At 44.1% G+C, this 25,306-nt stretch overlaps 1 protein-coding gene across 3 annotated transcripts in view; it reads left to right on the top strand.

The window, feature by feature from the left end:
* The window catches only part of LOC124131421 (galactocerebrosidase-like), a 35,750-nt gene extending 11,791 nt beyond the window's left edge, over positions 1-23,959 (top strand). For 2 of the 3 annotated variants that reach the window (XM_046494699.2, XM_046494701.2), the window contains exons 7-18: positions 1,552-1,682; positions 2,367-2,484; positions 5,193-5,230; positions 6,259-6,383; positions 10,308-10,447; positions 11,261-11,353; positions 12,999-13,088; positions 13,926-14,067; positions 17,200-17,377; positions 21,642-21,811; positions 22,514-22,593; positions 23,574-23,959. In XM_046494699.2, coding sequence (XP_046350655.2) covers positions 1,552-1,682; positions 2,367-2,484; positions 5,193-5,230; positions 6,259-6,383; positions 10,308-10,447; positions 11,261-11,353; positions 12,999-13,088; positions 13,926-14,067; positions 17,200-17,377; positions 21,642-21,811; positions 22,514-22,593; positions 23,574-23,831 — 1,563 coding nt within the window. In that variant the 3' untranslated portion in view covers positions 23,832-23,959. Of the gene's footprint in view, positions 1-1,551; positions 1,683-2,366; positions 2,485-5,192; positions 5,231-6,258; positions 6,384-10,307; positions 10,448-11,260; positions 11,354-12,998; positions 13,089-13,814; positions 13,885-13,925; positions 14,068-17,199; positions 17,378-21,641; positions 21,812-22,513; positions 22,594-23,573 lie in introns of all 3 variants that reach the window. The other variant, XM_048397010.1, reaches the window with a different exon arrangement.
* The last annotated feature ends 1,347 nt before the right edge of the window (positions 23,960-25,306 follow it).

Below are 25,306 nucleotides of genomic sequence, written 5' to 3'. Positions count from 1 at the left end.
TCAGAGATCAGATGTTCTTCTTCGTATATGTCAGAGATCAGATGTTCCTGTCCGTGTGTGTGTCAAAGATCAGTTGTTCCTGTTTGTATGTGTGTCAGAGATCAGATGTTCTTATTCGTATATGTCCGAGATTAGATGTTCCTGTATGTATGTGTGTCCGAGATCAGATGTTCCTGTACGTATGTGTGTCAAAGATCAGTTGTTCCTGTTTGTATGTGTGTCAGAGATCAGATGTTCTTATTCGTATATGTCCGAGATTAGATGTTCCTGTATGTATGTGTGTCCGAGATCAGATGTTCCTGTCCGTGTGTGTGTCAAAGATCAGTTGTTCCTGTTTGTATGTGTGTCAGAGATCAGATGTTCTTATTCGTATATGTCAGAAATTAGATGTTCCTGTATGTATGTGTGTCCGAGATCAGATGTTCCTGTACGTTTGGGTGTCAAAGATGAGATGTTCTTCTATGTATATGTCAGAGATCATATGTTCCTGTACGTATGTGTGTCAGAGATTATATGTTCTTCTATGTATGTGTCTGAGATCTAATGTTCCTGTACGTATGTGTGTCAGAGATCTAATGTTCCTGTACGTATGTGTGTCAGAGATCTAATGTTCCTGTCTGTATGTGTGTCAGAGATCAGATGTTCCTGTATGTATGTGTGTCAAGAGATCAGATGTTCCTGTATGTATATGTGTGTCAGAGATCTGATGTTCCTGTACGTATGTGTGTCAGAGATTAGATGTTCCTGTACGTATGTGTGTCAGAGATTAGATGTTCCTGTCTGTATGTGTGTCAAGAGATCAGATTTTCCTGTATGTATATGTGTGTCAGAGATCTAATGTTCCTGTACGTATGTGTGTCAGAGATTAGATGTTCCTGTCTGTATGTGTGTCAAGAGATCAGATGTTCCTGTATGTATATGTGTGTCAGAGATTAGATGTTCCTGTACGTATATGTGTCAGAGATCTGATGTTCCTGTCTGTATATGTGTCAAGAGATCAGATGTTCCTGTATGTATATGTGTGTCAGAGATCTAATGTTCCTGTACGTATATGTGTCAGAGATCTGATGTTCCTGTCTGTATATGTGTCAAGAGATCAGATGTTCCTGTATGTATATGTGTGTCAGAGATCTGATGTTCCTGTACGTATGTGTGTCAGAGATTTGATGTTCCTGTCTGTATGTGTGTCAAGAGATCAGATGTTCCTGTATGTATATGTGTGTCAGAGATTAGATGTTCCTGTACGTATGTGTGTCAGAGATCAGATGTTCCTGTACGTATGTGTGTCAGAGATCAGATGTTCCTGTACGTATGTGTGTCAGGGATTAGATGTTCCTGTACGTATGTGTCAGAGATCAGATGTTCCTGTACGTATGTGTGTCACAGATCAGATGTTCCTGTACGTATGTGTGTCAGGGATTAGATGTTCCTGTACGTATGTGGGTCAGAGATTAGATGTTCCTGTCCGTGTGTGGGTCAGAGATTAGATGTTACTGTAAGACTGAAAGCAATTATTGTACCCATACTCTACATGTTTTATTTGTTTTGCAGAGGTTGAGACGGGACCTTGATAAACACGGGTTCTCTCATGTGGGTATCGTGGCAGGAGACAATGGAGCATGGGGAATAGAAAACGACATCCTGAAAGATGCCGATCTGGCCTCAGCTGTAGATGTTATTGGGTATAACTAAGATTCTGAAGATAACTCTGATAGGAAGATAAACACAGGACGTGTCATTACATGTCATCTTTCACTCACTGAGCAGCTGGTAGCCGCCATGTGGTGATGTGTTGGAGGAAGCTGCAGTGGAGCTCTAGACTGGAAGCATCCCACTCCATATCAGATCAACTTCCTCATCCCTCGTGTGATACATGAAAAAAAACCTCTGTTTCAATTATGTTTACAAAATGTGTTTGTTTGCTTGTTTAAGGCTTGTTGTTGTGACATTTTTTACATTTTATGATAATAAAATGAAGACTGCTCCAATCTAGGACTTACCATGTAGGTGTAGCTGAATTTATACTAAAGTAACTGCATTCATATGCATTTATTGGAAACATGATTATGATTATGTGGACTTTATTTCTACCGATTGATTAATGTACAATACAAATTATATGTCAAGACAGACCAGACAGTCTGTTTCTATTACGGTAAATAATCATGAACTCCACAAAAGTTTCCCTTTCAAACTGCTGTATATCTCATGAAAGTAATCTGACATTTCACCATATTTGTCTTAAGAACACAAAGTGCATCACTGGGAAAAAGAGAGTTTTAAATTGTGTTCTTCTTATTTTGCTGTTCATGATGAAGGAATCTGCTACATTAACCATGTGAGACATGACCTCTTCTGTGCTTTAGAGTTCACTACCCTAGGAAGGCCACACCTGTAGCGGCACTGAAGACGGGAAAACTACTGTGGGCATCAGAAGACTACAGTGCCTTCAACAATGCTAGGGGTGGCGGAATCTGGGCCAGGGTGAGTCTGCAACACCTTGAACAACAATCAGAGAGGGAGGTGGATCTGGGCCAGGGTGAGTCCCCAACACCTTGAACAACAATCAGGGAGGGAGGTGGAATCTGGGCCAAGGTGAGTCTGCAACAACTTGAACAACAATAGCGGAGGGAGGTGGATCTGGGTCCAGGGTGTGTCTGCAACACCTTGAACAACAATAGCGGAGGGAGGTGGATCTGGGCCAGGGTGAGTCTCCAACACCTTGAACAACAATAGCGGAGGGAGGGGGATCTGGGCTTGGGTGAGTCCCCAACACCTTTAACAACAATCAGGGAGGGAGGTGGATCTGGGTCCAGGGTGAGTCTCCAACACCTTGAACATCAGTCAGGGAGGGAGAAGGATCTGGGCCAGGGTGAGTCTCCAACACCTTGAACAACAATCAGGGAGGGAGGTGGATCTGGGCCAGGGTGAGTCTCCAACACCTTGAACATCAGTCAGGGAGGGAGAAGGATCTGGGCCAGGGTGAGTCTCCAACACCTTGAACATCAGTCAGGGAGGGAGGTGGATCTGGGCCAGGGTGAGTCTCCAACACCTTGAACATCAGTCAGGGAGGGAGGTTGATCTGGGCCAGGGTGAGTCTCCAACACCTTGAACAACAATAGCGGTGGGAGGGGGATCTGGGCTTGGGTGAGTCCCCAACACCTTTAACAACAATAGCGGAGGGAGGTGGATCTGGGTCCAGGGTGAGTCTCCAACACCTTGAACATCAGTCAGGGAGGGAGAAGGATCTGGGCCAAGGTGAGTCTTCAACACCTTGAACAACAATCAGGGAGGGAGGTGGATCTGGGCCAGGGTGAGTCTGCAACACTTTGAACAACAATCAGGGAGGGAGGTGGATCTGGGCCAGGGTGAGTCTGCAACACCTTGAACAACAATCAGGGAGGGAGGTGGATCTGGGCCAGGGTGAGTCTGCAACACCTGGCCATCAGTCAGGGAGGGAGGTGGATCTGGGTCCAGGGTAAGTCTGCAACACCTTGAACAACAATCAGGGAGGGCGGTGGATCTGGGCCAGGGTGAGTCTTCAACACCTTGAACAACAATCAGGGAGGGAGGTGGATCTGGGCCAGGGTGAGTCTCCAACACCTTGAACATCAGTCAGGGAGGGAGAAGGATCTGGGCCAGGGTGAGTCTGCAACACCTGGCCATCAGTCAGGGAGGGAGGTGGATCTGGGTCCAGGGTAAGTCTGCAACACCTTGAACAACAATCAGGGAGGGAGGTGGATCTGGGCCAGGGTGAGTCTTCAACACCTTGAACAACAATCAGGGAGGGAGGTGGATCTGGGCCAGGGTGAGTCTCCAACACCTTGAACATCAGTCAGGGAGGGAGGTGCATCTGGGCCAGGGTGAGTCTCCAACACCTTGAACATCAGTCAGGGAGGGAGGTGGATCTGGGCTTGGGTGAGTCTCCAACACCTTGAACAACAATCAGGGAGGGAGGTGGATCTGGGCTGGGGTGAGTCTCCAACACCTTGAACATCAGTCAGGGAGGGAGAAGGATCTGGGCCAGGGTGAGTCTCCAACACCTTGAACAACAATCAGGGAGGGAGGTGGATCTTGGCCAGGGTGAGTCTGCAACACCTGGCCATCAGTCAGGGAGGGAGGTGGATCTGGGTCCAGAGTAAGTCTGCAACACCTTGAACAACAATCAGGGAGGGAGGTGGATCTGGGCCAGGGTGAGTCTGCAACACCTTGAACAACAATAGCGGAGGGAGGTGGATCTGGGCCAGGGTGAGTCTCCAACACCTTGAACAACAATCAGGGAGGGAGGTGGATCTGGGCCAGGGTGAGTCTGCAACACCTTGAACAACAATAGCGGTGGGAGGTGGATCTGGGCTGGGATGAGTCCCCAACACCTTGAACAACAATCAGGGAGGGAGGTGCATCTGGGCCAGGGTGAGTCTCCAACACCTTGAACATCAGTCAGGGAGGGAGGTGGATCTGGGCCAGGGTAAGTCCCAACGCCTTGAACATCAGTCAGGGAGGGAGGTGGATCTGGGCCAGGGTGAGTCCCCAACACCTTGAACAACATTCAGGGAGGGAGGTGGATCTGGGCCAGGGTGAGTCTCCAACACCTTGAACAACAATCAGGGAGGGAGGTGGATCTGGGCCAGGGTGAGTCTCCAACACCTTGAACAACAATAGCGGAGGGAGGTTGATCTGGGCCAAGGTGAGTCTCCGACACCTTGAACAACAATAGCGGAGGGAGGTTGATCTGGGCCAAGGTGAGTCTCAAACACCTTGAACAACAATAGCGGAGGGAGGTTGATCTGGGCCAAGGTGAGTCTCCAACACCTTGAACAACAATAGCGGAGGGAGGTTGATCTGGGCCAAGGTGAGTCTCCAACACCTTGAACAACAATCAGGGAGGGAGGTGGATCTGGGCCAGGGTGAGTCTCCAACACCTTGAACAACAATAGCGGAGGGAGGTTGATCTGGGCCAAGGTGAGTCTCCGACACCTTGAACAACAATCAGGGTGGGAGGTGGATCTGGCAGGGGCTGGTCATTTGCTAGCACCTTACAGACAACGGAGGAGTCCATCAATGGGGTGACCTAGCATTTCTTCTAGGACTCACTACCTTTGAAATATTTATACTCTATAAATCTACTGTGACATTATTAATATTCGTATCATGACTGATAAAATGAATTCATCAATAATAAATTGTTTCAGGCCTTAAACGAAAACTATGTTGACCGGTATTTAACAAGGTAGGTGGAATCAAGCTGGAAGAATTTCTTTACTACAATCACAATTCTTTCTGTTACTTTTTTTCATACAATGTTGACTGGTATTTAACAAGGTAGGTGGAATCAAGCTGGAAGCATTTCTTTACTTCAATCACAATTCATTCTGTTACTTTTTTTCATAGAATGAAAATGAAGGGCATTTTATATCCAAAGTACAGTCTATAAGTAGTTTCATGTTTAAGTAAATCATGATGGAAATTCAGATTAATGAATTGTAGTAACATTTTGAAAAATACATAATTCTGCCACTCTGAGATAAATCTGCAAGATGTTCTGACACAAGCGATATATCTGGTGCATAGATCAGTAGCATGAGGGAGCGAACTCCATGCAGCTTACTACATGACCAAGTGACAATCTCAATCAAATCCTATCTCTACAAAGATCTGAGGACATCCCTTTACGGGTCACGTCAGTTAGACCTTTCACATACTTTGACCAACCAATAAAATGACTAACAGTCGACATTAACCAATCAGAAAGCGGCTTTCTCGATCTCTATGACACTAGTTTGAAACTGGCGACTTCTATTCCAGACTATGCTTTAACAATATGTTGACAAAGTTCTCGATCAAAAATTTGAAAACTAAAGAAAAGGACATTTTGGAATATCTACCGGGGTAATCCAGATTGTATGGCAGTACTTGTCACTGGCTATGCAACATCTCTTCCATTCAGATGTTTAGAAGCGAGAGATAAACGATGATTTTGATGGATTAGGTCGGACAGGCTGTAACTGTCGTTAGAAATACCTTTGTATTGTTGACCTTTTCCAGGTTACATGATTAAAAAACACATTCTGACTGTCACTTTCCTTATCTGGTAAGCCACACACTGATTGGTCGGATGAAAGGTTGTTCTGACATGACCCGTAATGGGATATCCTGACATTCTTGTTTAGTGGTAGCGAGAATGAAGACCTGATGTTAATGAGATTGAGCAAGTGATGACTTACCATCATCCAAACATTGAACTGCTCTCTGTTGTAGCACTATTGCCTGGAACCTGATTGACTGCTACTATGAAGGCCTGACCTGGGACCGAGACTCCCTGATGACTGCCAGACAGCCTTGGAGTGGCAACTACATCATAGAGAGTCCTATATGGATGTCAGGTACTGTCCTATACACAGTCAGCCATGACAAGTTAACATCAACACAATGATTCACTGTCAATATGTTCTAGATATTGTGGGAAGGAATTGCAATATTTATGAACAATAAACTTACCCTGCATTATGGGATGCATATTGATGCTTTCAGGTCGAAAGTATTCATGGAAAGAAGCGGTCAGAGGATTGTATTCTTGACATAAATAAGGTTGTTGAACCAGTAGTAGCCCAATGAGTTACCTCCCATGCCACTATTTGGTCATTGTTGTTTCACCTTGGTCACAGAGCTCAGAAAGATTGTTCAACTAAACTTATATCCTTAGTGGAATTGCCTCTTATTCATAAGTTGGTGTGTTTTCTACACAATATACACCATACCCATGGATTATACTGCATATTCCACCATAGGTGGGATTTTTCACGCACATGTTCAACACTACTCATTCACGCCATTTTGGATGCCTGCCATTCTGCAAGAGGCCCATTGATTTCATATTACATTGTCTCTAATTTGTGTTATTGTCATTCCTGTATTGTCCCAAGTCATAATGTAATTTTGGCTGATAACTATGTAATTTATCTTCCAAGTTATTTATGTTTGTGTTTAGTCATTAAACATCCTTGGCGGTTTTCAGTCGCCAAAACTAGGCTGGATCGTCAACAAACAGAAGTCGGAACAAATACCAACCTACAGTCTGGCTTTCACTTCGACACCACAATCGGTCTCCTACGTCTCCTTTCAGACAAATGGTAGAAAATAATGGCCCATGTTCACCTAGCTCTTTTCGGTTCACAATCGCTACTTAACAGACAGACAAAGACTCAATCTACGCCCACTTCAGTTCTTCCTTCTGCTGCACCTTCTGCGTCCTCATGACTTTGAGGTCACCTACGCCAGTTCCTTCTCTGATGGACGATTACATGAAGTGTCCTAGGAGTCTTCTTGACAGAGTTAAAAGCAACACACCACCTATTCGTCGATGCATCTCTTCAAGGATGGGGAGCCCACCACCTCCAGCCTGTTGTCAGGCGATGTAAAGGGAACTAGAGGCAGTCATGCAAGCAGTCCAGCATGGGAGCCATTAGCCAAGGAACACCAAACTACTGATCATGACAGACAACTCCACAGTTGTCTGCTATATCAACAAATGTGCAACTCATTCCAAGTCCCTACTTGTTCATACTTCCCACTTCTGTCCATCTGATAGACCAGATCCCACTGCAGGCCAAGACACTTCTCGGGTTCCGGAAACCTAGCCAAGGCCCTATGTCGTCCGGATTCTGTTGCCAACCGAAAGAATGCTACATCCATCTGGGTCAACCCAATCTGGACCTGTTCACGACAGACCTTAACACGTGAAACGATCGTTTAGTTTCAATACGAAAATCTTTGTCTCAGTACTTACACGTGTCACACTTTGTGTTTCAGACACTGACAGGACTGAACGGATCGATGCCGTACATGTGTTGTTATAAGATTATTCGGTAGAAGGTACGCACCACTGCCTTCTGACGGATAAAGAACTGTGCATAATGTAATGCAGGCTTAGTAAAACATATTTGAATATTAGAATGTATTCTCTATTTAATACTTAGCCTGCATTATATGTCTAAGTACCCTCTCTTGGTCGGTTGCTTTTCCTCCCCACCCACAAAAAGGACATGGGAGGTAACTCCAGGGAGCTGTGTCTGGGATACTACTGGTTGAACAACTTTATTTATATCAAGAAAACAATTTTCTGAAGTCTCCTTTCCATGGATATATTTGACATGAAATCACCAATTAGTATTAACTTGAGATTCTAAGATGCTTCAGTTAAAGATCAAAGGCGCCAACCTACTTTATCCTGTGATAAGGTACACTTTTTGAGTTTCATCGTAGTGGGCTGACATCATGACGCTGTTCAAATTACCTACCCGTGATCTAACATATCCCTGGTAACATTGTTCTATCATTACTGTCAATTAAGATTGCGCATACACATCCATTATCGATTGGAAAAATTTATTTAACTTGTCGAATATTTGACTATTATTCCCTGGGAAAGAAATATGGCAAGATGTTGTCTACCATATCTCATGCTGCTGGCCTACCCCAAACATTTTCAAACCACTGTGTCTGTGCCACAGCAGCAACAAAGTTGTCTGAGCCAGGCGTGTGTGTCCTTGAAATTATGTCTCTGGACACAGGAATGAGGAATGTTTCAAAACCACATGTATACCTGTTGCTCGGTGCTGGGCAATTAGCAACATACGGCATTCAAAGAAAATGGAAGCTGTTGCTCTTCCTCTACCATCATCCCCTAACGCAATATCACACCTCATGCCATTGATTCTCTTCGGTTATGATATCATGATCAAGGCTATCATGAAGTACAATCAACTTAATAAGCACAGTATTTCATGGCTTGCAGCGTCAGTCCTATGGGCGGCCATTCGGTAAAAAAATACAAAGTTGAAAAAAAGGACAAAACTACGCAATTAAGGTCACATATTACGAATAAAGAAGTAAATGTTACTACTAAAGGTCAAAATACAAAACAAACAGACGAGGGTTAACATACAAAGTTGAAATAAATGTCAAAAGTACGCATTATCCATAGTCAAATGTTACGAAAAGACGTCATAAGAAAAGAAAGAACAATGAGTACGAAAGAACGTCAGTGGGCACGAAAGGAAGTTTTCAATAAAGAACGTCAGTGAGCACGAAAGGACGTTGACAATAAAGAACATCAGTGAGCACTAAAAAGACACAATAAAGAACGCCAGATGGCGCTGCAATTTGTAAAACATTCTGAGTTTAATCAGCTAGTTCCGCCATGTATGTAACTGCATGCCGAGGTGCACAATGTATTACGTCATTTCTCTTGCACTCACCGTCTGTCGTTCTTTATTGAAAACTTCCTTTCGTGCTCACTGACGTTCTTTCGTACACATTGTTCTTTCTTTTCTTATGACGTCTTTTCGTAACATTTGACTATTAATATTGCGTACTTTTGACATTTATTTCAACTTTGTATGTTTAACCCTCATCTGTTTGTTTTGTATTTTGACCTTTAGTAGTAACATTTAGTTCTTTATTCGTAATATTTGATCTTAATTGCATACTTTTGTCCTTTTTTCAACTTTGTAATTTTTTACCGAATGGACGCCCATACAGTCCGCTAACATTAGTGGTGGAGACTTTTACCACAGAAAACACAGCAACTCACAACATAACCAGCAAGAAACACTGGCTATTATGAGAGTGTTTTCCTTCTGAAACTGTAGGGGTCACAGATTACCTTGTCAATAGTGCAGACATTTGCTATGCAGGGTTGCATCCCTGAGTCATTACAGGATCTGATAGATGCTTTTGAATTGTCATACATTGGTCACACTGAGGAGATGAACAAAGTATTTTGTATGTATTTTACCAATGAATCAGTTGAATAGCAGATCCCTGACTCCTGAAGCTCAAATATCTTTCAGTTTATGGCAAGGACATTCATTTACCAAAGGTAGATACAAGCACATTCATATGGTGTTGAAAATAATGGGACTGCATGTTGGCTCAGTAGGATGCTCCATGGTCTAGTGGTAGAGCGTCTATCCAGAGAGCAGAAGGTCGGGGTTTGATCCCCAGATGCGTCATACCAAAAGACGTTAAAAGATGGTACTTTGAATTCATTTTGCTTGGTTTCACATAACATGAATTCCTATTGAGGCTTTGAAAGAGAGAGAGTCCGATGCTGCTGATGAATATAGAGCGATAACTGACTGCGATGTGATATTTAACAATGTTATGTACATGTTATGTTATGGTATGAAATGTGGAAAATGTTTCTAATTGCCATTTTGATATCACTGATGACTGAAAACATTCTTTTGTCATAAAACCTTGTTTCTCTTCTTACTTGTAAACAAATACTGTGGATATGTTGGTAGGCCACACCACCCAGTTCACGAAAATAGGGTGGAAATACCTGGCTCATGGATCCGGAGTGGGTCCGCTTGCACAGGGAGGGACATATGTCTCACTGGTCAGTCCTGACACCAAGGACCTCTCAATCATCATTGAGACAATGGTATGTAGCAGAACACTGACCGTGACCAACTACACTGGAACTGTAGACGATGGTATGTAGCAGAACACTGACCGTGACCAACTACACTGGAACTGTAGACGATGGTATGTAGCAGAACACTGACCTTGACCAACTACACTGGAACTGTAGACGATGGTATGTAGCAGAACACTGACCTTGACCAACTACACTGGAACTGTAGACGATGGTATGTAGCAGAACACTGACCTTGACCAACTACACTGGAACTGTAGACGATGGTATGTAGCAGAACACTGACCTTGACCAACTACACTGGAACTGTAGACGATGGTATGTAGCAGAACACTGACCTTGACCAACTACACTGGAACTGTAGACGATGGTATGTAGCAGAACACTGACCTTGACCAACTACACTGGAACTGTAGACGATGGTATGTAGCAGAACACTGACCTTGACCAATATACACTGTGACTCTATGCTTTGAAAAGCTGGCATGTAGCATGTAATAAACTGAAACAATTTGCTGATACATAGACAAAGTCTTATTCTCCAAAAACTATATAATTTTGACAGAAACAAATAACTCCATTTAAATTGAAAAGTAACCCCAGTGATTCAGAACCTGAGGAAAATCTGAGTTGCTTCATTTAGGGCTATTGCATTACAGAAAGGGCCAACGGAAGGGAAAAAATTATGGTTCAAGGACTGTGAAACAGACTAGCTAATACAGTACTATGAGTTTTAAGGCAGAACATTCAGTATGGGTAGAGTTCATCTAGCCCTCCTCATGTCATGACTCTGATGGGGGTTGTTTCATGATGTTGCAGACACTGAACCACTCGTTGTGTACAAGGGATGCAAGATGCTCCCCCCGGCCTGTTGGGCCACAGACCATCACGCTGCACATTGGGGGAAGCTTTGTAAGTCGCTGAAGCATTGAATAGAATTTATGAAAGTTACGTCCCATATGCCATAACACCTCTACCTGATAACCAGCCCACATCACCACCTGACACTAAAATATCAGTCTCCTCAACCTTGCCCTGCTTACCAGGGCTACGGGTGACCCAGTCAACAAAGGCAGTTAGGTCCCTTAGTTGTGCCAGAAACTTGGAATCGTGATTCCCCCATATGTGTACCATAACACCTATAGCCTGATAACCTACCCACACCACCACCTGACACTCCCCATGTACCATAACACCTATACCCTGATATCTTGTGTCCACATCACCACCTGACTCTCCCCATGTACAATAACACCTATACCCTGATATCTTGTGTCCACATCACCACCTGACTCTCCCCATGTACAATAACACCTATACCCTGATATCCTGTGTCCACATCACAGCCTGACTCTCCACATGTACCATAACACCTATACCCTGATATCCTGTGTCCACATCACCACCTGACTCTCCCCGTGTACCATTACACCTATACCCTGATATCCTGTGTCCACATCACCACCTGACTCTCCCCATGTACCATAACACCTATACCCTGATATCCTGTGTCCACATCACCACCTGACACTCCCCATGTACTATAACACCTATACCCTGATATCCTGTGTCCACATCACAGCCTGACTCCTCCCGTGTACCATAACACCTATACCCTGATATCCTGTGTCCACATCACCACCTGACTTTCCCCATGTACCATAACACCTATACCCTGATATCCTGTGTCCACATCACCACCTGACTCTCCCCATGTACCATAACACCTATACCCTGATATCCTGTGTCCACATCACCACCTGACTCTTCCCGTGTACCATAACACCTATACCCTGATATCCTGTGTCCACATCACCACCTGACTCTCCACATGTACAATAACACCTATACCCTGATATCCTCTGTCCACATCACCACCTGACACTCCCCATGTACTATAACACCTATACCCTGATATCCTCTGTCCACATCACCACCTGACACTCCCCATGTACAATAACACCTATACCCTGATATCCTGTGTCCACATCACCACCTGACTCTCCCCATGTACCATCACACCTATACCCTGATATCCTGTGTCCACATCACAGCCTGACTCTTCCCGAGTACAATAACACCTATACCCTGATATCCTGTGTCCACATCACCACCTGACTCTCCCCATGTACCATAACACCTATACCCTGATATCCTGTGTCCACATCACCACCTGACTCTCCCCATGTACCATAACACCTATACCCTGATATCCTGTGTCCACATCACAGCCTGACTCTTCCCGTGTACAATAACACCTATACCCTGATATCCTGTGTCCACATCACCACCTGACTCTCCCCATGTACCATAACACCTATACCCTGATATCCTGTGTCCACATCACAGCCTGACTCTTCCTGTGTACCATAACACCTATACCCTGATATCCTGTGTCCACATCACCACCTGACTCTCCCCATGTACCATAACACCTATACCCTGATATCCTGTGTCCACATCAAAGCTGATACCGTGACATAAACGTGAAATACTATCCAATGTGGTGTTAAATCCTCACTTGCTCACTCTCACTCAAGAATATACCATGTTGTAGGCTGCTGTGTCTCAGCTGAATGTGTGGTACAGCAAGCTGGGTTTTGATGGTAAACAGTCGGTGTACTTCAAGCACTTGGATCCTCTAAAGGTAACTACTACTACTGCAGGTTTTTTGAAGAATCAAGAATCCTGTGATTCATTGCCCATAAACTACTGATTTGTATTCAGTGTTAGCCTGGACCTGGACGAGGTGAACTCACTGACCACTCTCAACACAGGCTACTTTGCTGATGCCTTACGCCTTCTATGTCTGTTTCAGGTGACTCACGGCGTGGCTAGCATCAGTGTGGGCCTGGACAAGGTGTACTCACTGACCACTCTCAACACAGGATACTTTGCTGATGCCTTACGCTTTCTATGTCTGTTTCAGGTGACTCACGGCGTGGCTAGCATCAGTGTGGGCCTGGACGAGGTGTACTCACTGACCACTCTCAACACAGGCTACTTTGCTGATGCCTTACATCTTCTATGTCTGTTTCAGGTGACTCACGGTGTGGCTAGCATCAGTGTGGGCCTGGACGGGGTGTACTCACTGACCACTCTCAACACAGGATACTTTGCTGATGCCTTACACCTTCTATGTCTGTTTCAGGTGACTCACGGTGTGGCTAGCATCAGTGTGGGCCTCGACGAGGTGTACTCACTGACCACTCTCAACACAGGATACTTTGCTGATGCCTTACGCCTTCTATGTCTGTTTCAGGTGACTCACAGTGTGGCTAGCATCAGTGTGGGCCTGGACGAGGTGTACTCACTGACCACTCTCAACACAGGCTACTTTGCTGATGCCTTACGCCTTCTATGTCTGTTTCAGGTGACTCACGGTGTGGCTAGCATCAGTGTGGGCCTGGACGAGGTGTACTCACTGACCACTCTCAACACAGGCTACTTTGCTGATGCCTTACGCCTTCTATGTCTGTTTCAGGTGACTCACGGTGTGGCTAGCATCAGTGTGGGCCTGGACGAGGTGTACTCACTGACCACTCTCAACACAGGCCACAAGGGAGACTTTGGGCAGCCACCTCAAGCCAAGTCCTTCCCTCTTCCCTATGTGGAGGATTTTGATGGTACTGAATGACACTTTAAGAACTGTATTATATAGAACAACTTATGAAAGGACCTTTTCCTGCAAGTTGGTTTACTTATCTCTGCCACCAGTGTTTTACATCAGAACTGATATCCTGTGAAAACTCATGGTATTAGTAAAATCATTGGTCCAATCACTTGTTGAACATGTTAAAGTTCCAGGCCATGTTGAACATATACATGTTACAATATGTGGCCATATTGTACAGATACATGTTACAATATATGGCCATGTTATACAGATACGTGTTACAGTGTGTGGCCATATTGTACAGATACATTGTTACAGTATATGGCCATGTTGTACAGATAAATGTTACAATATATGGCCATGTTGTACAGATACATGTTACAGTATAACGCCATGTTGTACAGATACATGTTTCAGTGTGTGGCCATGTTGTACAGATGCATGTTACAGTATAAGGTCATGTTGTACAGATACATGTTACAGTATATGGCCATGATGTACAGATACATGTTACAGTATAACGCCATGTTGTACAGATACATGTTTCAGTGTGTGGCCATGTTATACAGATACATGTTACAGTGTGTGAACATGTTGTACAGATACATGTTACAGTGTGTGGCCATGATGTACAGATACATGTTACAATATATGGCCATGTTATACAGATACGTGTTACAGTGTGTGGCCATGTTATACAGATACATGTTACAGTGTGTGGACATGTTGTACAGATACATGTTACAGTGTGTGGCCATGATGTACAGATACATGTTACAATATATGGCCATGTTATACAGATACGTGTTACAGTGTGTGGACATGTTGTACAGATACATGTTTCAGTATATAGCCATGTTATACAGATACGTGTTACAGTGTGTGGCCATGTTATACAGATACGTGTTACAGCGTGTGGCCATGTTATACAGATACATGTTACAGTGTGTGGACATGTTATACAGATACGTGTTACAGTGTGTGGCCATGTTATACAAATACGTGTTACAGTGTGTGGCCATGTTATATAGATACGTGTTACAGTGTGTGGCCATGTTATACCGATACGTGTTACAGTGTATGGCCATGTTGTACAGATGCATGTTACAGTATGTGGCCATGTAGAACAGATACATGTTACAGTGTGTGGCCATGTTGTACAGATGCATGTTACAGTATAAGGTCATGTTGTACAGATACATGTTACAGTATATGGCCATGATGTACAGATACATGTTACAGTATAACGTCATGTTGTACAGATACATGTTTCAGTGTGTTGCCATGATGTACAGATACATGTTACAATATATCGCCATGTTATACAGATACGTGTTACAGTGTGTGGCCATGTTATACAGATACATGTTACAGTGTGTGGACATGTTGTACAGATACATGTTACAGTGTGTGGCCATGATGTACAGATACATGTTACAATATATGGCCATGTTATACAGATACATGTTACAGTGTGTGGACATGTTGTACAGATACATGTTTCAGTATATAGCCATGTTATACAGATACGTGTTACAGTGTGTGGCCATGTTATACAGATACGTGTTACAGTGTGTGGCCATGTTATACAGATATATGTTACAGTGTGTGGACATGTTATACAGATACGTGTTACAGTGTGTGGCCATGTTATACAAATACGTGTTACAGTGTGTGGCCATGTTATACAGATACGTGTTACAGTGTGTGGCCATGTTATACCGATACATGTAACAGTGTGTGGACATGTTGTACAGATACATGTTTCAGTATGTGTGCAATGTTATACAGATACATGTTTTAGTATGTGTGCCTTGTTATACAGATACATGTTACAATATGTGGCCATGTTATACAGATACATGTAACAGTATAAGGCCATGTTGTACAGATACATGTTACAGTATATGGCAATGTTATACAGATACATGTTACAGTATAAGGCCATGATGTACAGATACATGTTTCAGTGTGTGGCCATGATGTACAGATACATGTTACAATATATGGCAATGTTATACAGATACATGTTACAGTATATGGCCATGTTATACAGATACATGTTACAGTCTGTGGCAATGTTGTACAGATACATGTTACAATTTATGGCCATGTTCAGATACATGTAGCAGTGTGTGCCATGTTGTACAGATACATGTTACAGTATGTGGCAATATTGTACATATATATGTAACAATATATGGCCATGTTCATATACATGTTACAGTATATGGCAATGTACAGATGCATGTTACAGTATATGGCCATGTTATACAGATACATGTTACAATATATGGCCATGTTCATATACATGTTACAGTATATGGCCATGTTGTACAGATGCATGTTACAATATATGGCCATGTTCAGATACGTGTTACAGTGTGTGGCAATGTTGTACAGATGCATGTTACAGTCTGTGGCCATGTTGTACAGATACATGTTACAGTATGTGGCCATGTTGTACAGATGCATGTTACAGTCTGTGGCCATGTTATACAGATACATGTTACAGTATGTGGCCATGTTGTACAGATGCATGTTACAGTGTGTGGCCATGTTGTACAGATGCATGTTATAGTATGTGGCCATGTTATACAGATACATGTTACAATATATGGCCATGTTATACAGATACGTGTTACAGTGTGTGGCCATCTTGTACAGATGCATGTTACAGTGTGTGGCCATGATGTACAGATACATGTTTCAGTGTGTGGCCATGATGTACAGATACATGTTACAATATATGGCAATGTTATACAGATACATGTTACAATATATGGCCATGTTATACAGATACATGTTACAGTCTGTGGCAATGTTGTACAGATACATGTTACAATATATGGCCATGTTCAGATACATGTTACAGTGTGTGGCCATGTTGTACAGATGCATGTTACAGTGTGTGGCCATCTTGTACAGATACATGTTACAATATATGGCCATGTTCAGATACATATTACACTGTGGCCATGTTGTACAGATACATGTTACAATATATGGCCATGTTCAGATACATATTACACTGTGGCCATGTTGTACAGATGCATGTTACAGTGTGTGGCCATCTTGTACAGATACATGTTACAATATATGGCCATGTTCAGATACATGTTACACTGTGACCATGTTGTAGACTATCCTGAGCATGCTGAGCCCCTACTCCTTGCCCAGCAGAATGGTGCATTTGAGGTGATCTCTGCGGACTCCAGCAATGTGATGAGGCAGATGGTGATTGAGACACCTATAGTATGGTGCCAGACAAACTTTGATCACTATACTGCTACCATGAACGTCATCGGCTCTGCTGACTGGTAGGTGCTTGACACCCTTGCTTGTGGGGGAGATCAGGGGCTGCCTAGTTAACATGTCACATTCTTGGCATTCCCCTGACAGTAGGCAGTTCTCAAGTAGCTTCTGTTAGGGTATGTGTTAAATGATTTTACAAACTATATACATTGTAATTTAAATTCACTCGCCAAAATTTCAAAATTTCGATTTCTCTTTTTGCCTTTCCCAAAAATGATCGGTTAATTCATTGTCAAAACTGACCAATGCTGAGTGGAAAAATTTAAATCCTGAACCATGTAAAATGTCACCCTACCATGTTAGTGTTAATCTCACAATTAAATGAATCAATTGAATGGAACACAAACATAATTCAGTGGCTAATATTTTAAAATTTTCTTTGGCACCACAGGCCTTCCTTTCCAACGATGAATGAGTAATGTGAGTTTAACAGTATTCCAGGGTGTAACTACCTGTTGACAGGTCCTAGATGCTGACCACCTCGGTGAAGTCTGCGGGCATGGCTACAGCACCTCTGCAGTTGGCCACTATATTTATTAACCCTTTGTTGGTTATTTCAACACTTCTACTCTACACTGGCATGTTAATGTGATTCATGTCTGAAAATAACACAATCATTCAAATCACCCTATGCCGAGGCTCCATGAAGATATAACAAGACTTGCATTATCTCCATTGTGATAGGTAGAAGTTGGACAATACAGACAGCAGCCAGACGAGCCTGGCTCAGTACAGATGAATTGTTTGATAAGCATTACGTAGAAGTTTACAGATGACAAAGTAGACACAATTTATAGATAACAACTATTTTATTTACTGTAAAGGCGACGGATTAGATCTTTATACCGCTGTCAAGCAGTACAGATAAATGACTATAATAGACACTCTTCTTCAAGAATTACTAAATGTTACATTTTGTTTTCATCTGATTGTCTGTAAATCTTCTGGACATAGTGATTGCTTCAAACCTCCTGTGTGAATGCTGGGAAAGTGCTGACTGTTTGTGTTTGGTCAGTCACAATCACATTTCATTGCCAAATGGTTTTGAAATGTTCCATGTGTATGTGGAACATGATCTGTACAATACCATCTGAACTAGGGCACTGGGTGCACACACAGTCTCTGTCTGACCCAACTCTCCATGCAGATAGTTTAGATAAGTCTAGAGTTCAAAGAAGTCTAAATAGATGTAATGGACAAATATGATACCAGGGACATTTTTAACCTCTTATTTCATATGAGTTCTGGATAGGGCAGTATGGCAGTGATTTCTGTATGTGTCTTTTGCCCTCTGGTTCTGAAGCATCCTGCCATTGTTCCACACATAGTTGTCATCTGCTATGTGTTAACATGTGCCCTCACACAGCACAGAGACACATGGACACCCAGCACCGAAACACATGGACACCCAGCTACTGACACATGGACACCCAGCACAGAGACACATGGACACCAAGCTACTGACACATGGACACCCAGCTACTGACACATGGACACCCAGCACAGAGACACATGGACACCCAGCTACTGACACATGGACACCCAGCTACTGACACATGGACACCCAGCTACTGACACATGGACACCCAGCACAGAGACACATGGACACCCAGCTACTAACACGTGGACACCCAGCTACTGACACATGGACACCCAGCACAGAGACACATGGACACCAAGCTACTGACACATGGACACCCAGCTACTGACACATGGACACCCAGCACAGAGACACATGGACACCCAGCTACTGACACATGGACACCCAGCTACTGACACATGGACACCCAGCTACTGACACATGGACACCCAGCACAGAGACACATGGACACCCAGCTACTAACACTTGGACACCCAGCTACTGACACATGGACACCCAGCACAGAGACACATGGACACCCAGCTACTGACACATGGTCACCCAGCTACTGACACATGAACACCCAGCTACTGACACATGAACACCCAGCTACTGACACATAGGCACCCAGCTACTCCAGCTACTCCAGCTACTGACACATTGACACCAAGCTACTGACACATGGACACCCAGCACAGAGACACATGGACACCCAGCTACTAACACGTGGACACCCAGCTACTGACACATGGACACCCAGCACAGAGACACATGGACACCCAGCTACTGACACATGGACACCCAGCTACTGACACATGAACACCCAGCTACTGACACATGGACACCCAGCTACTGACACATGGACACCCAGCACAGAGACACATGGACACCCAGCTACTAACACGTGGACACCCAGCTACTGACACATGGACACCCAGCACAGAGACACATGGACACCCAGCTACTGACACATGGACACCCAGCTACTGACACATGAACACCCAGCTACTGACACATGGACACCCAGCTACTGACACATGGACACCCAGCACAGAGACACATGGACACCCAGCTACTAACACGTGGACACCCAGCTACTGACACATGGACACCCAGCACAGAGACACATGGACACCCAGCTACTGACACATGGACACCCAGCTACTGACACATGAACACCCAGCTACTGACACATGAACACCCAGCTACTGACACATGGGCACCCAGCTACTCCAGCTACTCCAGCTACTGACACATTGACACCAAGCTACTGACACATGGACACCCAGCACAGAGACACATGGACACCCAGCTACTAACACGTGGACACCCAGCTACTGACACATGGACACCCAGCACAGAGACACATGGACACCCAGCTACTGACACATGGACACCCAGCTACTGACACATGGACACCCAGCTACTGACACATGGACACCCAGCACAGAGACACATGGACACCCAGCTACTAACACGTGGACACCCAGCTACTGACACATGGACACCCAGCACAGAGACACATGGACACCCAGCTACTGACACATGGACACCCAGCTACTGACACATGGACACCCAGCACAGAGACACATGGACACCCAGCTACTGACACATGGACACCCAGCTACTGACACATGGACACCCAGCTACTGACACATAGGCACCCAGCTACTCCAGCTACTGACACATTGACACCAAGCTACTGACACATGGATGCCCAGCACAGAGACACATGGACACCCAGCTACTGACACATGGACACCCAGCTACTGACACATGGACACCCAGCACAGAGACACATGGTCACCCAGCTACTGACACATGGTCAACCAGCACAGGGACACATGGACACCCAGCACAGGGACACATGGTCACCCAGCACAGAGACACATGGTCACCCAGCACAGAGACACATGGTCACCCAGCACAGAGACACATGGACACCCAGCACAGGGACACATGGTCACCCAGCACAGAGACACATGGTCACCCAGCACAGAGACACATGGTCACCCAGCACAGAGACACGTGGTCACCCAGCACAGAGACACATGGTCACCCAGCACAGAGACACATGGACACCCAGCTACTGACACATGGACACCCAGCACAGAGACACATGGACACCCAGAACAGGGACACATGGAGACCCAGCACAGAGACACATAGTCACCCAGCACAGAGACACGTGGTCACCCAGCACAGAGACACATGGACACCCAGCTACTGACACATGGACACTCAGCACAGAGACACATGGACACCCAGAACAGGGACACATGGACACCCAGCACAGAGACACATGGTCACCCAGCACAGAGACACATGGTCACCTAGCTACTGACACATGGATGCCCAGCACAGAGACTGATGGACACCCAGCTACTGACACATGGACACCCAGCTACTGACACATGGACACCAGCTACTGACACATGACAAGTTTATCTCTGCAGTTTTTGTAATATGCAGCTACCAGCCAATTCGTCTCGAATCAAAACACGGGCTGTGTATTCGCGGGCAGATGACCACAGAGTATGCTGATCACTGTGTCGGATTAATGAGACTGATTAATGACTGATTTCGGTAATTCGTTGCAAATTAGGTGTGTCAGAGTCGGAGTGCAAGACTGTCGGATTAACGGGTCTAAATAGCACTGATTTAATTGGTTCCCATCATTAGTTTCAGATAAAGCCAATTGTCGGATTAACGAGTGTTGGATAAACGAGACTTGACTGTATTTGTAAATCTAATTCTTTTAAAAATGTTTCTGTTATATTTTAAATGACCAAAGAGGTTAACCATTGTCAGCAAACTGACAAGGTAAGGATGTTATGTAAGGTAACCTGTGGCCTGACTCCACATCCTGCTTCAAAAGCACTGACTCCTTTGTCCTATGTTGGTTGTAGGAGTGACATATACATAGAGTCTGAGGTGCGAGTTGGCAGGGTCAACGGTACACACGGCATATACATCGCAGCACACATCAACAACACTGGATGCACCTACTTCAAGGCTAGAGGCATCTTCTTCTTCATCTTCCCAGTCAGCAGGTCCTACAGTGTCTCCGCAGATATTGGTGAGACAGCTGGCACTCCGGCTTGTGTTTCTCAAGTCATGAGGTCTCCAGGTTTAATTTCACTTTTCTTACCATGTGTAATGCATTTTGAAATGTAAAGAAATTTGATGCCACTTGTGAAACTACTGATAAACAGGGAGAATATTCATCAATACATTTAAACAAAGGTACATGAGAACTGATAAAGCTATTTGAGGTGATGTACCCTGGGGAAATACTGTCCCACAACCCAACAGGATGCACACAAAATAAGACTGATACAGTTTTACATAGGTTTAAATGGGCCACGTTGTTTTAATCTTAATTTCTCTCTGACCGGTTACATTTTAGTTATTTCAACAATGAATGAGTTGCATCTTTTATCATGACAGAAGAAAATACCAAGTTACTGCATGTTTATGACATCCTACTCAACCACAAGTGCCAAGGACGCAGTTGGGTGTCTGGTCTCAAACCCTGACAGTGTTCATAATATCAATCACTGGATTGTCCAGACACTGGATTGAGGCCAGCATAATATTGCTGGAATATTGCTAAGTGTGGTGTTAACAAACAAGCATCTTTAAAATGGCATTGGATATCAAGTATACCCTGAGTGATGCAACATATCCCCAGTATCAGACATAGCTTGTTTCTTCCTGTCTCTGCTAGGATTGTTTTGTGATCCTATGACTACGTCAGTAACAACACATCTTCTTCCAGAGAGACAGCACATATACGATGAGGGAGCCGCTCCGCAGCTTAGTCAGTACGGCTGGAACAAGATGTCGCTACTAGCCCAGGTAACTGACAGACACTGCTGTAATGTTCATGTCACTGACAGACACTGCTGTAATGTTCATGTCACTCCCAGGTAACTGACAGACACTGCTGTAATGTTGATGTCACTGACAGACACTGCTGTAATGTTGATGTCACTCCCAGGTAACTGACAGACACTGCTGTAATGTTGATGTCATTGACAGACACTGCTGTAATGTTGATGTCACTCCCAGGTCACTGACAGACACTGCTGTAATGTATATGTCACTCCCAGGTAACTGACAGACACTGCTGTAATGTTGATGTCACTCCCAGGTCACTGACAGACACTGCTGTAATGTTGATTTCATTGACAGACACTGCTGTAATGTTGATGTCACTCCCAGGTCACTGACAGACACTGCTGTAATGTTGATGTCAATCCCAGGTCACTGACAGACACTGCTGTAATGTTGATGACACTCCCAGGTCACCGACAGACACTGCCATAATGTTGATGTCACTCCCAGGTCACTGACAGACACTGCTGTAATGTTGTCACTGACAGACACTGCTGTAATGTTGATGTCACTCCCAGGTCACTGACAGACACTGCTGTAATGTTGTTGTCACTCCAAGGTAATGCTGTAATGTTGATGTCACTCCCAGGTCACTGACAGACACTGCTGTAATGTTGATGTCACTGACAGACACTGCTGTAATGTTGTTGTCACTGACAGACACTGCTGTAATGTTGATGTCACTCCTAGGTCACTGACAGACACTGCTGTAATGTTGATGTCACTACTAGCCAGGTCACTGACGGACACTGCTGTAGTGTTGATGTCATTCCCAGGTCACTGACAGATTGCTGTAATGTTGATGTCACTCCCAGGTCACTGACAGATACTGCTGTAATGTTGATGTCACTGACAGACACTGCTGTAATGTTGATGTCACTCACAGGTCACTGACAGACACTGCTGTAATGTTCCTGCTGAGCATCTGTTGTTTATTGCAGGGAAGTCATGCTGTGGGCTACATCAATGGACAGGTTGTTTTCAACTTGACAGTTGCTGCTGAACCTGCTCGTGGCTTTGTTGCAGTGGGCACAGATGTATTTGGCATCGCTGACTTCGACAACCTGAAGCTGGCCAGCAGTATGGCCGAGGCTGACCAGGTCAGGGGCAAGAGTAGTAGATATTATAACAGTCTTCTAGAAACACACAGTTCCAGAAGCAGCGATGAAAAGTTGAATTTCAGACCAGGATTTCAATAAATAGTAATTATGGGTCTTTATGTCAGTGTCAATTGCTGTAGGTTCCCACATATATATATATATATAATGTTTTTCTCAGTATTTTAGTTTTTGTTCTTTTTGTTCAGTAGAATAAATAATTGCTGACCTGTGTCTGTCATTCTTGTGGTAAAGAACCACTGGTCAAATTGAGTTGAACTATTTTTAGAAGATAATGACCACAAGAAGTTTCAAATTTCTTGTTGGCATAATCATTGGCAATTTGGGCCATTGTTTTTATATTTCATGAAAATACCTTTTTGAACATTTCAGAACCTGCAGTTGTGTATGTGAAAGAAAGAATGAAAGAAATCACACAACCATGTGACTGAATTCTAGATTTACTCCAGAGCCACCTGAATTCTTACAACCCATATAGGTTTATGAAACGGAAATGCACATAAACGGAAAGTGATTTTACATTATTAGCTTACTGGGTCCGAAGGACCAAGGGCGGTCGGATAGCCTAGTGGTTAAAGCGTTCGCTCGTCACGCCGAAGACCCGGGTTCGAATCCCGACATGGGTACAATGTGTGAAGCCCATTTCTGGTGTCCCCCGCCGTGATATTGCTGGAATATTGCTAAAAGCGGCGTAAAACCAAACTCACTCACTCACTCACTGAAGGACCAAGATAAGCTTATGCCATACCATCTTCTTCTGAACCACTAATGTCAAATTAACGAAATTTGACTGGAAGCATCACCAGGTGGTGGGGATTAAAAATTGAAGTAATTTGGCATTATTGCTTTAAAAGACTTCTTCTCTGGAACTAAGAGATAGATATCAACCGTATATGGTTGGAAGCATTCTCCAGTGTGAGAATTCACAATTGTACAAATGGTGGGGCTGACTCCCCAAGGAGCTGAGGGGCGGGGCCAAAAAGAGTTTATAACTTGGACACAGTTAAGATCCCCACCATATAACCATATGTACAATTGCTGAGTATAATGAAAGTAATGTACACATGCTACCAGGATGGCCCGAGGGGTCTTGCGCCACCCCTGGAGACCTAACCCCTGGGTCATAACTTTGAAACAGTTGAGATCCCCACCCCATAACCATATATGCAATTGCTGGGCATAAAGAGACAAACACAATCATGGTACAGTGCTCCCTCGACTTAACGCTCCTCGATGTACCGCTACTCTGGATGCACCGCGGGGTAAACCTTGGCTCCCAAAAATGCATGAAGAATTTCCCCCTAAAAGCGTGTTAAAGCAAATAAAGTTACTAATAAACTGATGAGATTTAATTCCAAGTTGAAGTACACGTGTGTATTAGAATTTAGCCTGGGGTCTTGCCACAACCCTAGGCATTAAGTTCTTGGGTGAAAACTTGGAAACAGTTGAGATCCCCACCCTATTAACATATACCATACATGTATACGTGTAATTGCTTAGTATAACAAGACAAATACACATATGCTACCACGACTGGTCCTTCTGTTCATCTGTCC

Source organism: Haliotis rufescens, unplaced genomic scaffold (assembly GCF_023055435.1).
Source record: "Haliotis rufescens isolate VD_foot unplaced genomic scaffold, xgHalRufe1.0.p SCAF_1, whole genome shotgun sequence".
In the NCBI taxonomy this organism is placed as follows: Eukaryota; Metazoa; Mollusca; class Gastropoda; order Lepetellida; family Haliotidae; genus Haliotis; species Haliotis rufescens.
This window is presented reverse-complemented; position numbering and strand designations above follow the sequence as displayed.